At 39.3% G+C, this 14,145-nt stretch overlaps 2 protein-coding genes and 1 long non-coding RNA gene across 4 annotated transcripts; 1 reads left to right on the forward strand and 2 right to left on the reverse strand.

The window, feature by feature from the left end:
- Positions 1-1,277: 1,277 nt before the first annotated feature.
- On the reverse strand, positions 1,278-2,096 carry LOC145485650 (perlucin-like protein). Its single transcript, XM_081464288.1, has 2 exons — positions 1,874-2,096; positions 1,278-1,735 (listed from the first exon to the last, which is right to left on the reverse strand). The coding sequence occupies exons 1-2, from the start codon at positions 2,094-2,096 to the stop codon at positions 1,278-1,280; spliced, it is 681 nt and encodes a 226-aa protein (XP_081320414.1).
- A 3,253-nt stretch (positions 2,097-5,349) lies between these two features.
- LOC145485260 (uncharacterized) lies at positions 5,350-7,276 on the reverse strand. Of its 2 annotated transcripts, none has more exons than XR_014049167.1 (3): positions 6,647-6,825; positions 6,379-6,491; positions 5,350-5,555 (listed from the first exon to the last, which is right to left on the reverse strand). It is a non-coding gene; the product is annotated as an uncharacterized LOC145485260 (long non-coding RNA). The 2 variants fall into 2 exon arrangements; XR_014049166.1 differs by lacking the exon at positions 6,647-6,825 and adding an exon at positions 6,924-7,276 and having other exon boundaries at positions 5,352-5,555.
- Positions 7,277-11,935: 4,659 nt separating this feature from the next.
- On the forward strand, positions 11,936-12,397 carry LOC145485651 (uncharacterized). Its single transcript, XM_081464289.1, has one exon. The coding sequence runs from the start codon at positions 11,936-11,938 to the stop codon at positions 12,395-12,397; it is 462 nt and encodes a 153-aa protein (XP_081320415.1).
- The last annotated feature ends 1,748 nt before the right edge of the window (positions 12,398-14,145 follow it).

The raw sequence follows: 14,145 nt of genomic DNA on the forward strand, positions 1-14,145 counted from the left end.
GGTTGTTTTCGTTTGTTAGTTCCTAGAGCCAAATTTAAAACAATTATTTTAAAGCATTTTAGCTGGCATATTAGAAACTCCTTGAATCCACTATGTGTAAGACAGTTGTTCAGTAGGGAAGTGTTCACTGTTCAGGCTACACTGTCTTTTTTTCTTCTTTTTTTCTTTTCTTTTTTTTTTTCTTTTTTTTTTTTTTGCTGAAAAGAAGCCGCGTGTCAACTGTAGACAATTCAACGGAATGACTTTCGGGGATTTGTACCCCAGGAAAGTTGTCTGTTCATGCAATCAAGATTCAATTGAAGGAGGTAAAAAAAGGGAAGAGCATTTGCGAATTAATGGCAGCAAATAGCATCTTGGTGGAAATCTCGGAAGGCACCAACGGAAACAAACCCAGTTTTGTGATATTTGAGGGGTCTGGGTTGCCATGGAAACGAGATGATGATGTGCTTATCTTAAAAGTCTGGAACCGACTGACGTGGCTCAACTAAAGGCCTAATATTCATTTCACCCTCAAATGTCTGAACGCGTTCCTTATTCGTTGAATACATCAGTAAAATACTCTCGCTAAATAAAACGGTAGTCATGAATGTAATATCACCCAACTGAAGTGAACAAGAGTTTTTCAAAGACAATTTTTCATTGTTTGAGTAGGAAACTTACTCGCTCGAACACCCACCTGGAGTAGCGAAGTTCATGACTGAATAAAACGCTTACGCTTGCCGCATTGCCGCATTGCCGCAGTTTCTCTCTAGGTACTTGTCGATACATTAACGTTACTCCACTTTCTGTGGGATCTTCGAATCACAGCTAAACAGACCAATATTTGCCGTAAGAGCTATCCTTTCCCATACTTACCTGGCTGTTGTGCATCAAAAGTCAGTGATATTTATCTTGGTATGCTCTTTTTTTTTCACTTACGAAACCCAGAATATCGATCCGATTAATCAACATCTAAGTTTGAATCTCTGTAAAAAGCGGCACAGTTGCGCGATCTTCCAAATCCGTTGCAAATTTGTTCAAGAATTTCGGGTCAGGAATTTATTAATGTAACTCACAAGTTTGACAATTCGTTGCAGTCATCAGTGTACAGTATTTTTATTCTTATTTTGCCTCTTTTACACAGCAGCTGAAATAAAAAGGGACAAAATGATCGGGAATCAAGCGAATGACTTACTCTACGATACCAAGTGTACTATAAGCGGACTGATGCCTTTTATCCTAGCCAAGTTTGATCTTAGTATATTTCTACGGTAAAAATAAAGAAAATAGCACCATCGTTAGTTCAGCTGGATTTTTTTCTGGCAAAGAATGCTTGGGGCGTACTTAAGTTGGGCTTCTTTCAGGGAGCACCATAAATCATTCCACTTTCCCGGTCTACTTCCCTTGCCAAACATGTTGCTACAGTACTCGTTGTTAAGAGCATTGTTCGGTTCCCCACTTCCCCACGGAGAATAATGACCCTCCAGTGGGGTGTCGTCAATCCAGTAGTACTTCTTGTCCGACTTTTTGGTAAAGCCAAGCCACACGCCCCACTCTGTGATTGTCTTCTGCTTCTTCACCAGGCCAAAGATGAAGCTATTTTCCTCAGCTGTCCTGATTATGGCGAGGTCTCCTCCCAGATTCTGGCAAGTTCTCCGAGCGTCGCTCCAGGTTAGTGTTGGGACGTTGATGATGAGGAAACATGACTTTTCACGAAGAACCCAACCTTCCGGACAAGCAGGTCTGATGACTGAAACTGATCAAATCAAAATGGAGCTAAAATTAACGAATTCGAACGCTGATCTTATCTAAGCCGGGGACGAGATTTATCTTTAGCTAGCTATTGCGAATCGAGCCGCTTAAGGACTTTATTTGGAATTATAACGCAATTTACCTTTATCAGACAAAAAGTCAATTTTGGCTTTGATATCATTCAGCAGCTTTAGTTCAATCTTCCCGAGGCCCCAGTTGTTGATGTTAAACGTTTGGTCAGCTAACTGTGGTGTTTTGTCATCCAGAACTGATTTTAAGCTGGCATTTTGAGATTTGTCGTTGGCAGAGACAGTCTTCGACGGCACCAGGAAGCAAAAGATTAAGAAGTACGTTTTGCCAAACATTTCCAAATTCACAAAGTTATCAGTTACCGACTTATACAAGCCTGGAGTTTTGAAATGATTGTATCAGTTATGAAGGACAAAAAAGAAAGGTGACGTAAATCAGTTGGAAACAAGAAAAAGAATCAAGTTGTCTTAATGTAAACAACTCAGAGAAGCGTGGCACAAAAATTATTTCAAAGATCATTAACATAGTTTTGTAGTCATCCCATTAAAAATTCTGATGTTTGTCATCCATCTGCGCCTTCTTCCCTTCTATTTTTAAGTCTTTTTTTTTTCACCATATAATATCAGAGCTGCCATCCACATAGCGACCGAGTCTAATTTTGTAAATACTACACGACATTTGCAGACTGCAGACTGTGAGGTTTTTAACTAATGTCCTATTCCCATTTCCATGCTATTATCGATAGCTAACCGCAAAAGGACTAACCTGAGCGATATTCAGATTAACCTGAGTGCTATTTAGACTAATCCAGTGATATTCAGGCTAACCGGGGCGATATTTAGGCCCTAAATGTGTTTTGCAGTCTAGAGTCTAGAAAACGTCGCACAGCGCTTCAAAAGTTGTTTTGTCTTGCTTGAAATGACATTATAATTGGCTGTCATAGTAAAAATATCTTGCTTAATGATTCATTGATTATGACAATGAGCTACACGTGTTGATCAGTGATGCGGAAGACTGAAATGTTGAGCTTTGAAATGCTGTGTTTCGTGCTGTTTGAGGGTGTCGGGGCCTCTTCATATGAGTCCGGTAACCGGGCGTGGCTCAATAACCGGCACGAATTTTGTTGTCTGTTCATATGGCGGGAAATTTCAGCGCGGTAGACCGGCCAGTGAAATTCAAGAAACACAACCAAAATGGTGGAACATAAACTTGTCTCGTTCGCGACTATCGTAGCTTTGTAGACTCTTGTAACTTTACTAATGAAGGTAATTCGCATACTTCTGAAGTGAAAATACATACAAGACAAAAATTACGCCATTTTAGCCGCTATGTTGCGAAAGCGAAGCTATTTTGTCAAGTAAGTTTTGTCCCGGCCACCCGTGCTGGGGTGTTGTAATCGGAAAATTTTCATCCCGCCGGTTACCGAGAGCCCGGCCTCGCATATGAACACGAAGGAAGGAGTGGCGAGGCGAGATCACGGAAACCGAACCAGTCCGGTCGACCGCGCTAATACAGTGTCCCTCAATACGGGCGGGGTGGGCTGTGGGACCTTCGATGGTTGGCGGTTAAAAGTATAGCTTCTCTGACCTGATGACGGAATAGGGAAATAATTCTGTCGCACAATGAACCTGGATGCTTACCGTTGTCTCAATTTCGATGATGAACAAGCTGGTCCAAAGTTTTTCCTTTTTGTTTTTTGTATAGTCATCATAAACACCCTAAATACCAGGGAAGAGAACTTAACCATGGACATTGCCATAGTCTCAGTCTTTATTTTTTGCCCTCTAATGAATGCATCTATCCATTCAAAAGTTCAAAATGACTGGGAGAAACGTGCTGATTAACTTAACGGTATAGGGAGTCGGTGAAGACAATGACCTACTTTAACAGAAGATATTTTCTCTTCGAGTCTGGATTTTGAGTTGGATTTCGAGTCAGGTTTTTGGTAGACTCGCTATCCTGACTCAGTTGAATTTCCAGTCAGAACCCGGGCAACAAGAAAAATGATTAGAAAAATGTAAAAACATGATTATTTGCTCGTTATGAGGAGTCCCGGCAAATGAATTAGAAGGAAGAATGGATACACAAATTATTTAACAAATCAACTCGTTGTGCCACTGATGTGCTTCTGCCTAGCTCATGAAAACTCACAAGTTTTGCCCTGGGTGAAAAACTCTGTCTCGGCCCTCAGCTGTCCAAATTAGCTGCTCGCATCTCTGAACCGTTTGTAAAATGCCTTCAACGACTTAACGATCACACTTGTATATACTGACTGAACCAAAAGAATATAGTACTCTCTTGATTTAAACTAACTCAAACTATAGCGAACTATAACGTTGAAAGTATCAAGCCACGAAGTAAATCAACTTGTCTTGACAGTTTTGAGGTCTTTCAGCACCAATAATTGCTTGAATAAACATGGATAAGAATAGTATACACAAGTCAACATCGGCGCTTATTGTACTGCAACATTACTCTGGCCTGGAAAGAGTCTGCAAGAGCGCTGTCCTGCTGATCGCTAAATTTGCCAGAATTCGCCAAAAGAGGCCTAGTAACTAAGCATGTCAGAACAAAGTCAATACTACTATTAGCGTAGCTAAATCACGGATTGCAAGAACATGCTACCTAAAATTTAATTTATTTATGTAGAAAATACACCATATTTACTAAATTTTATGAATTTATGCTCCAAAAAGTGCTAAAATTTGCTAATTAAGCCGTAGCAGTGCTCGTTTAAAAACTACGCTTTTTTGCTCCAATTATGCCAAAAATTATGCTAGCACAATCCGCCAAGGCCTAATTTCGTGACCCAAACTAACGGGGAGTTTTCAGGAAATTGTACTATAGACTATCGATACGATGTGTCCGACTGGTTTTGACATGTTCAAAAAACTGTATCTGCATTCATTCTTACATGAATCTCGCTTTTTGAGTTACTGTCAAGGATGTAATTAACTAGGGCTCGAGTCAAATTTGGAAGACTTGAAATGGAAACTGCTCAGAAAACTTCAGTATAATCATGTTCAACACTTGCGCCATCGCCACACGCTTTTTACAGGATTAAAGGGTTTGTCACGCCATCGAAGGAAAACTTAGCCGGCTTTGAGCTTACGGCTTCCTGTCTCAACAAGGGCTCGAGTTAAATTTGGAATGGAAACGAAAGGATTTTCATTTCTGTTTGCACGGCGTCCTCGCTGCAGTACGCGCGTGTGCCACACGCGATGGTGCAATTTGTTCTAAAAATGGCAAAATTCATACTAGGGGGTTTATCTCGTCCATCAAAATGCTATTTTGTTACGGTCTCCGTCCGCGATTATGGCTTCTGCTTTCGGTCGATATTAAAGGTAAAGTCCTTTTGATTCTAATGTCCTTTGATTTTCCTTGTGACTCGAACTAGCACTTGTACAAAGCCGAACATTTTGGAAAGTCTAGATTAACTAAATCAACTTTCACATAATGGTTGCCCTGCGAGTATCAAATTTGATTGATTTTTTTTTTTTTTTTTTTTTTTGCGCAGAGAAGTCAATGATGTTGCATCCCAAAATTACCCCCTACTTTTATTTCCTACTTGCTGTTTGAATAAATGATGAAGGCAAATGAGATGTTTTTGAATGATTCAACCTTTATTTATCCCCTTGTTACATCAAGTGTTTTTTTCTATCCACTGCATTTACGCATCTATCAGCATTACCCGCATTTATTCAGTTACTTCGTCAGCCCTTATTTTACCAACTATGTAAACGGTTTGTTACGCCGTAATTTCATCGATGAGACATCATTGTCGCCATCATTTCCTGGAAAAAGAAAAGAGAACTTGTAATCATCCAGGGTTATACACCAGTGTGATGCAACTCTACTTTATTGAGGTTCAACGTTTTGTCCGATTTCGTTCCCAGGGCCTTTTCACAGGGAAAAGGCCCTGGGAACGAGGTTACGTTTTGTTGGACTGATACGCATAACAAACAATTTGTGTGACAACATGAGCACGGGGCTATTTAAAATCCGGCGCTATTTTCCCTTTCTCGTGACCTGTTGAATACATTTTCTACGCCATGTAATGCACACGCAAATACAAGTATAGTAACCGATCGTTATAAAAGCCAAATCTCTCTTTTTTTCAAGAGGATGCTTGGCTTTGCGGATTATTGCATTCTAGTGACAATACGCAAATCAGTGAGCGGTGTAGATCACCGAAATTCTTGTGTCTATAAATTCAATACCTTTTTTAATGTTAAAACAAAAATGGCAACGTAGTTGAAGGTTGTCTCGTGCCACTTTTTCCAGTTTATTACTGTACATTTTGTTTATATGAAAGCGAAAGAACACATACTCGCGGGTAGGGGTAGACAAAGCTTTAGCAAACTTTTTGTGTAGCCGATGAACACCATTCTAACAGAAGAAAACGAGTGAAAAAAGAAGCGAAAATTTTACTAATGATATTTAATCCTATCAACGTCAATACTAAACTCATTTCTATCATGTCATCCATATGGAGAGCAGCGGGACAATTCCGAGGAGACAACGGCTGACAACGTATTTAATTATGTGAGCGAAAGAACAAAGACACGAGGTTTGGGTGGAGAAAGTGTTATTTTATTATATTCCTTGAATTCATACCTCAGTTGATTACTCTGCAGCAGTATGACGGGAAATGTGGATCCCCACAGTATCCATCTCATAAAAATAGGGTGGCTAGCAAGGCAAAAGAGCGGTACAGTATCGCGAGCACGCTGTAAACAAGGAAAGGTCGTTCGTTTGTTAGTCATCAAGGAGTCGATCCCACACAAACCAAGAATTGCATTACATTTTAGTTGCCATGTCCACTACTCTTAAAAGACGTTCTAACAACAAACAGTCGTCATCAATGGATCAAAGGGACCCTTACGAGCTCGCCTGGCAAAAACTTCCAAGGGGTTGCTCTTCTTGTTTCTTGGGAGTGCTCCTTATACGGTAAAGGTCCCCAAAATAATCAACATCAAGCACAAACAAAGCTTCGCCTCCATAGCTTTCTTTACTACAACAAAGAAACAGGACTGACTCGTGTAAAAAAAAAAAAAACCAATTCTTATGATTTGATCCTTAAGGACCCAATCCAAAAAAAAAAAAAAGTTGTCAACTTCTGTACGGAACTTAAAATACAGAAGCACTGTTTGATGTCCTACCTTTCTTTAGAAATGGGAAACTGTGACGACGGATATGCGCGAGATATCCAATACTTTCATCAAATACTGACGAAGACTGCAGGCTTGCGCTCTTAATTATTCGCTACAGTCCTCGTGTAACTGTCGCGTAACTGTCTTTTGCATTATGGATGACAGTGCGCGCTAAAAACATTCTTGAATGTTAACATGGTTTCATTGTCTACCAAACAAATGACTGCCTGGTGCGCTAACATTTTCTCATCTCCTCCGGGTCTCGTGCATATTTTAAGTAGTATCTCTTAACGCACAGGACGTTATTAAATTCCCGCGTCCTTATTTCAATTCATTTTCTCGATGTTTTCACTGAACAGAAGATCCTTATTCTGCAAGGCAAAATGTGACAAAGATTTCACACAGGTGAAAGAGATGCCCCTGAGTTTATTGATAATTAGAAGACAGTGTCCAATAATTGGATCGCTGTTAATAATTTTGTTACGTCTCTTAAAAGCTAAGTCGTTATTAAATTCCTGCGTTCTTATTTATATTATTTTCTTTTATATTTTCACATAACAGGAGATCGTTATTTTAATAATTATTTTAATAATCTCGTTAACAACGTTTTCAAAATGCGTTCAGAAGGTTTCCGATATTTAAACAAACAAGTTATGAACATTTACATTTAAATTATTTTAAGGCGGAAGCTATTTTTAAATTGTCTGTTGTCGCTCATTCATCCATGTCATGCCGGCTGCCGTAAAGGGAATTTTACTGCAAGCACGCAATCATACCACTTTTTTCGCTTTTCTTTGTAGACTTAAGTTGAACAAACTGGGAGTTCTGCAGTCACTTAAAATCCCCTAATTGAAAGAGAACAAAAAGAAAAAAAGAAAAAAAGAAAAAAGAAACAAAACGAAAAAAATCGTTGCAACACGGGGGTATTTATGTTAGGTCATCCAACCAATTACCGGTCTCTCTTACAGGGGTCAACTTTGGTTAACCGACGAGACGCAAGTGCTGTCCTTTTACGCTGAACACAGTATTTTATTTCTATGTTCTCTCAAACGTTAATGAAGAAAGAGAGAACAAATTTCAAACCCACATCTAGAGTTGACCTTATATCTTCTAACCTTATATGGACGTAGCAACCAATGGTCGGGGCAAACCGAAGTCATCACCAAGCAACTAAAAGGGGTGAAAAAATCGCTGAGCTAACAATGCATGGGCTAAACAAGATGACGAAGAATCCGTCACCGAGTTAAACACAAGGGGAGGAAAATCGCTGATATTAGCAGGGAAAACTGAGGAAAAACAAAATAAATAAATAAAGTAATAATAATAATAATAATAATAAATAAAAGGAGTTTACTAGTTGGTCATGAAGTCAGACAGTGGTATAAAAATTGCTACTGTTTACAGACAATCCATTTTCCAAGTTGAGTGGCTCGTACACTTTGAATACAGTATTTTGATACTTGATTATCAACTTGGCTCTCTCGAAGATTCGTTACTCGAGATGTACTAAAGCCAGCTAAAGACAGCTAAGGCTTTGAGAGGAAATCAAGCGATTTGACTTGTCAGACGAAAAATTCACTATTGGGATCGGCACCTATTGTCAGAAACAAACAAACGCTTGGTTGGGGAGGTGGGGGAGATGGGGCGGTGATATCGGCTTGGTGAAACTAGCATTACGTTTTTAACTGCACTGCTTTTAAATACACTTGCTTTATTCCCATACGATTTTTTAAAATGTTACGGCCATCAGGCGGCTTAGGGAACGCACACCGGCTTTATATACCCGTGTTATTTTATATGTTCCAACAAACAGTGATTCTTGATCTTGGTAATAAAATACATTATTCGCCGGTTTATCCAACTTTATTAATTTCCTTGCTACATGTAAGAGTGATTTTAATCGTTGTGTAATATCTCAGTTAAATCACAACTGTGAAAATAGGAGAATAAGTCGAAAAAAAAAACGATTTATAGAAAAATATATCGAGTTAAGAACCCTAAACTTCTCGCCGTCGCATCTAAACAAAACCGGCTGAACGCTAAAGAGTAATTAAGTCTGCAGCGGGCTTACAAAGCTTTTATTTTGCTTACAATATGAAGCATGTCAGAGATGGATGTTTGGGATAGAGTAATCGCTCATCTTGTAAGTCGGTAGACTCTCATTTCAGTAATTTATGGCTTTTCTGTGATGTTATCAAAATTATTAAACTGAAACTAATGATCCCTAAAAGCTGATCTAGTTGTTCTTGAATTAAAACTAAACCTAAATATCAGTGTTACGCATGAATCGCTATTTATCTATATCAAGCTACATTTTGGTTTTAGCGATAAAACAATTGTTGACATATATGGTTTAGTTTGATGTGTTAATCCAGATTTACCCAAGCCAAGATAAGTAGTAAAGAGATTTGACTAGCTTGTTACCTGGTGTAAACACTTATGGATTATCTGTTTTCAGATGCAAAAAAAAAAAAAAAAAAAAAAATGAAACGCACGTGCCAATTAGCGGAGAATATTCCTCTGGTAAAAAGAAATACAGCTTTTAATGTCCATCTGTTAATGCCACAAAGCAAATATATCTGGAAGCAAATGAAGATACAGCGAGACGCATTTACAACCGTTACCATTAAACTCAGAGAAAGCTTGTTTTCATGAGCGAAGTGGTTTGAAGTAGTTTGAATTCGCCAGTTTATGTTTGCTTATGGGAAACATAGTTGTTTTTGTGCATTGGTGGATTAAAACACGCAAAAAAACAATGCTGTCTTTTATTCAATTTGCTAACTTTTTATATGCGCTTTTGCGACAACTTTTGTTTTCTCAAACAAAATTTATTCACAATAAATGGAGTGAATGAAACTGATAACGAGGACGTCTTTAAAATGAATCTAATAAAGCCGGTACTCACCGTTACATAACTGCCTTTGGAACATGAGCATTTCAAAAATACCTATTTGCTTGTTTTGACTGCCAAAACTTTGTTTTAATAGATTCCTATCCACATTGTCTATTTTATTGATCCTTGGGACAAACAGTTTAATCGGGGTCTTGCTTCGTGAGTGTTTTGCGTGAGGCTACTCACGATAAACGTTCGCTAAACTTGCGATTTCAAACTATAGGCCAGCTTCTCGTTCTCGTTGTTAAGGGTTTTTGTAGAATAAAGAATGAAATCTTGCATTATGATTTCCTTTGGTAGATGGGACAGTAATATGGGGAACTCAACAAGATGCGAACGGAATTTTTTTCTTCTATATAATTAAACGGGTATTGCAATTTTGCATGACTTGTTCAAGACCGGGAAATAAAAAAAATTCACTCTCCGTATACCATATTTCGTTCTGTTTGATGGCCGGGCGTTTCAAAGGACTCAAACCTGGGATCAAACCAATGTTTCTTCAGCCATATTTACTTCAAGTCTTTTCACCAGTCGCTCTGTAATTTTTCGAAACATCGCCTTATAGCGAGTGTAACAGCGCAGGCGAAAAAGTGTAGCCTGATCGCCGATTAAAAGAACCCTTTTTGGCTTCACCATCTTGAACTTAAAGGATATATTTCGATTTATCTAGCCATATCTCTATTAGTCGATAACAACTTGATAACAACTTGCACTTGCATATACCAGATGTTGACGTACTGTGGAGCGAGCAACGATAATCTACACTTTGATGACCAAAGTAAACAAGTTAATTTCTTGTTTTCAGTCGAGTTGTTTTCTGAACTAAATGGAAAACAGTTTCTCCGTGTTTCTATGAGTTATAGAAGCAACGGGGAAAGTTTGGTAAAAGCTATGGCAACAATTATCTATTTGCTCGTGTTTCCACAGCATTTCTCGTTCTCTGAAACTGCCTATCCGTGTTTCTATTGAACAATTAGATTATTCGCTCTCGATTTCTATCGCGTGATAGTTGACGAGGGCTGCGCCCTCTCAACTATCACGCGGTAGAAATCGACAGCGAATAATCTAATCGTTTTCGTATAAATCTACTAGTCGTTCAAAAATTTAATCTAAATCCTCTTCAAAGACTCTTCGAAAGCACAAAGAAGGGGCTCCTAGCGCACGCTGCTACGCTACTCACTATCTACAACAGAATAGATAGTGAGTAGCGTAGCGAATCAGTGAACGGCATTCGTGATAGAACGCTAGTAGATTTATACTAAAATTCGATAGAAACATGGGCCATGTTTTCTATTTCTTATTTACCATCTGCAGTTCCTCTCGGAGAAATTCGCGACCGGCAATCATGATGTGTTTATAACCAAACATAAACCTGACCTTAAAAATGTTCGGTGTGTAGCCAGGCATGTTAAAAATTGGTAAAAAGGAATTAAATGGTTGTCACTGGCTAAAAATATGGTTATCGGACGTTTCGGCCACTACTGTTGCCTTCTTCAGCAAAAGATGGAGAATGCAAATGTTAAACGGCGTCCTGCTAGAATATGTAAAAGATGTGTGATAAAACTAAATGAGCAATAGTCTCTAGAGTATTCTTAATGAGTGTAAAAATTCTTAATGCCATTGTACACGTTCGGTAGCGCTATGTGTTCGTTTATAGCGTTCCTGTCTCGCATGGAATGCCAAGCTTCAAGAATTAGTCTTTGTTTCCATGCTGATGATCTGTCGACAATTTCAACGTTCTCCAAATCTATTTGGTGACCGTTGAGCATATGGTGTTTGGCCAATAAAGAGTTTTTGTCCAATGTTGCTATAGCCTTTGCGTGTTCTTTCATACGTGTTTTTAACGCGCGTGATGACTGACCAACATAAACACAGTCACAATCTTTACATTTGATCTTGTAAACAATGCCTCTGGAAGCCTCTTTCTCGATCTTGTCTTTAGGTTTTTTGAGTATGTTCGAGATGGTACGAATAGGTTTATGGGCGACCTTGATATTGAAACCTCGAAGAACGTTTGCGACTCTTTCGGAAAAACCTTTGGCGTAGGGGAGGATGACAAAACCACGATGGTCGGTATCATTCGTTTCTTGTTGTCTACTCCGTTGGCGGCCATTGTGAATGACCAATTATGAGTGCCATTGGATCTCCCACATATGAACTATCCAAATACCTCGCCAACATCTTGTCGCCACTTCAGAATAATGAATACACAGTCAAAAACAGTGCATCTTTCGTCGAAAAGATCCGCACCTTGTCAGTAGATCCCGACGAGATTCTAGTATCTTTTGACGTCGTGTCACTGTTTACTTGCATTCCAACCCACCTAGCAATCGAAGTGGTTAAAGAGAGACTGGACTTTGACCAATCACTACCGGAAAGAACCAACTTGTCTATCCAAAATATCATGACACTTCTACAGTTTGTCCTCGACAACAATTTCTTCATATTCCAAGGCAACCATTACCAACAAATTTTCGGTTGTCCGATGGGATCCCCAGTCAGCGCCATCTTGGCCAATCTCGTCATGGAACATGTCGAAGAAAAGGCTCTCTCATCGACCCCTAACCCTCCTAAATGGTGGTTTACATAGGTAGATGACAGCCACGTATGTGTTAAAAGAGAGCACGTAGATGAATTCCACTCACATCTCAATTCCATCAACCCTCACATCAAATTTACAATCGAGATAGAATCAGAAGGTTCCATTGCCTTTCTCGACACAAAAACAACCAGACAAGAAGATGGCTCGATCGCTGTGTCTGTTTACAGATTTCAAATCACGCCACCATCCTCAGCATAAACACTCGGTCGTGCGCACTCTCATGGATCGCGCAAGGAACATTCCTTCCACGGAGGAGGAAGTTTCACGGGAAACTAAACGAGTAACGAAAGCCCTTGCCACTAATAACTACCCTGCAAATTTCATTCACAATGGCCGCCAACGGAGTAGACAACAAGAAACGAATGATACCGACCATCGTGGTTTTGTCATCCTCCCCTACGCCAAAGGTTTTTCCGAAAGAGTCGCAAACGTTCTTCGAGGTTTCAATATCAAGGTCGCCCATAAACCTATTCGTACCATCTCGAACATACTCAAAAAACCTAAAGACAAGATCGAGAAAGAGGCTTCCAGAGGCATTGTTTACAAGATCAAATGTAAAGATTGTGACTGTGTTTATGTTGGTCAGTCATCACGCGCGTTAAAAACACGTATGAAAGAACACGCAAAGGCTATAGCAACATTGAACAAAAACTCTTTATTGGCCAAACACCATATGCTCAACGGTCACCAAATAGATTTGGAGAACGTTGAAATTGTCGACAGATCATCAGCATGGAAACAAAGACTAATTCTTGAAGCTTGGCATTCCATGCGAGACAGGAACGCTATAAACGAACACATAGCGCTACCGAACGTGTACAATGGCATTAAGAATTTTTACACTCATTAAGAATACTCTAGAGACTATTGCTCATTTAGTTTTATCACACATCTTTTACATATTCTAGCAGGACGCCGTTTAACATTTGCATTCTCCATCTTTTGCTGAAGAAGGCAACAGTAGTGGCCGAAACGTCCGATAACCATATTTTTAGCCAGTGACAACCATTTAATTCCTTTTTACCAATTTATAAACCTGACCTATTCAGACTTAAATTTGACTGCTTTAAATGTGAATTTTATCTTAATCTTTTTTGACATATATGTATAAGGGACCGTTCATTTTTTAGGGAGGGGGGGCTGGTGGGATTTGGGAAGCACCATTTAAAAATCGCATGACCCCCCCTCAGCTTACCAATTTTTTCACATGGCCCCCCCTTATAGCGGTCATTTTTTGGGATGACCCCCCCCCCAAAAAAAAAATTGAACAAACAATATTTAGATTTCAACTTTTTTAATATTTCTCTATTATCCCCCTACTTCACGTTATTGTGCTCACTATGAAGACAATATTTACAATCCCTATACTACAGAGAGCTGTTGTTTAAAAAACAAATCAAAAGAAAGAGAAGTCAATTTCGGATCTCCTAGTTATGGCTCGCCCTGAGCGTGTGGCATTTGGCCTCTCATTGCTATCTTCCTCATCTGAATTGATGAATGCAAGAATGACATCACTTAAGTCATCTTCTCCCCTAGAGTCAATGGCATCACTGTCATACTCATCATTGTCACTTTCATCCGTTTCACTGCTGTCAGCACTTACCCTGTTGTCATTTTGTGTCATTGTCCTGGCATTTCTCAGTGTTGGTTGGCCATCTCTGAGAGGACTCTTCTGCCGCAAGCCTGAATGTCTTACAATTGCCTTTACTTTCTCACTCTTGCTGCTTTTCAAATGC

This window comes from Orbicella franksi, chromosome 4, assembly GCF_964199315.1.
Source record: "Orbicella franksi chromosome 4, jaOrbFran1.1, whole genome shotgun sequence".
NCBI lineage: Eukaryota > Metazoa > Cnidaria > Anthozoa > Scleractinia > Merulinidae > Orbicella > Orbicella franksi.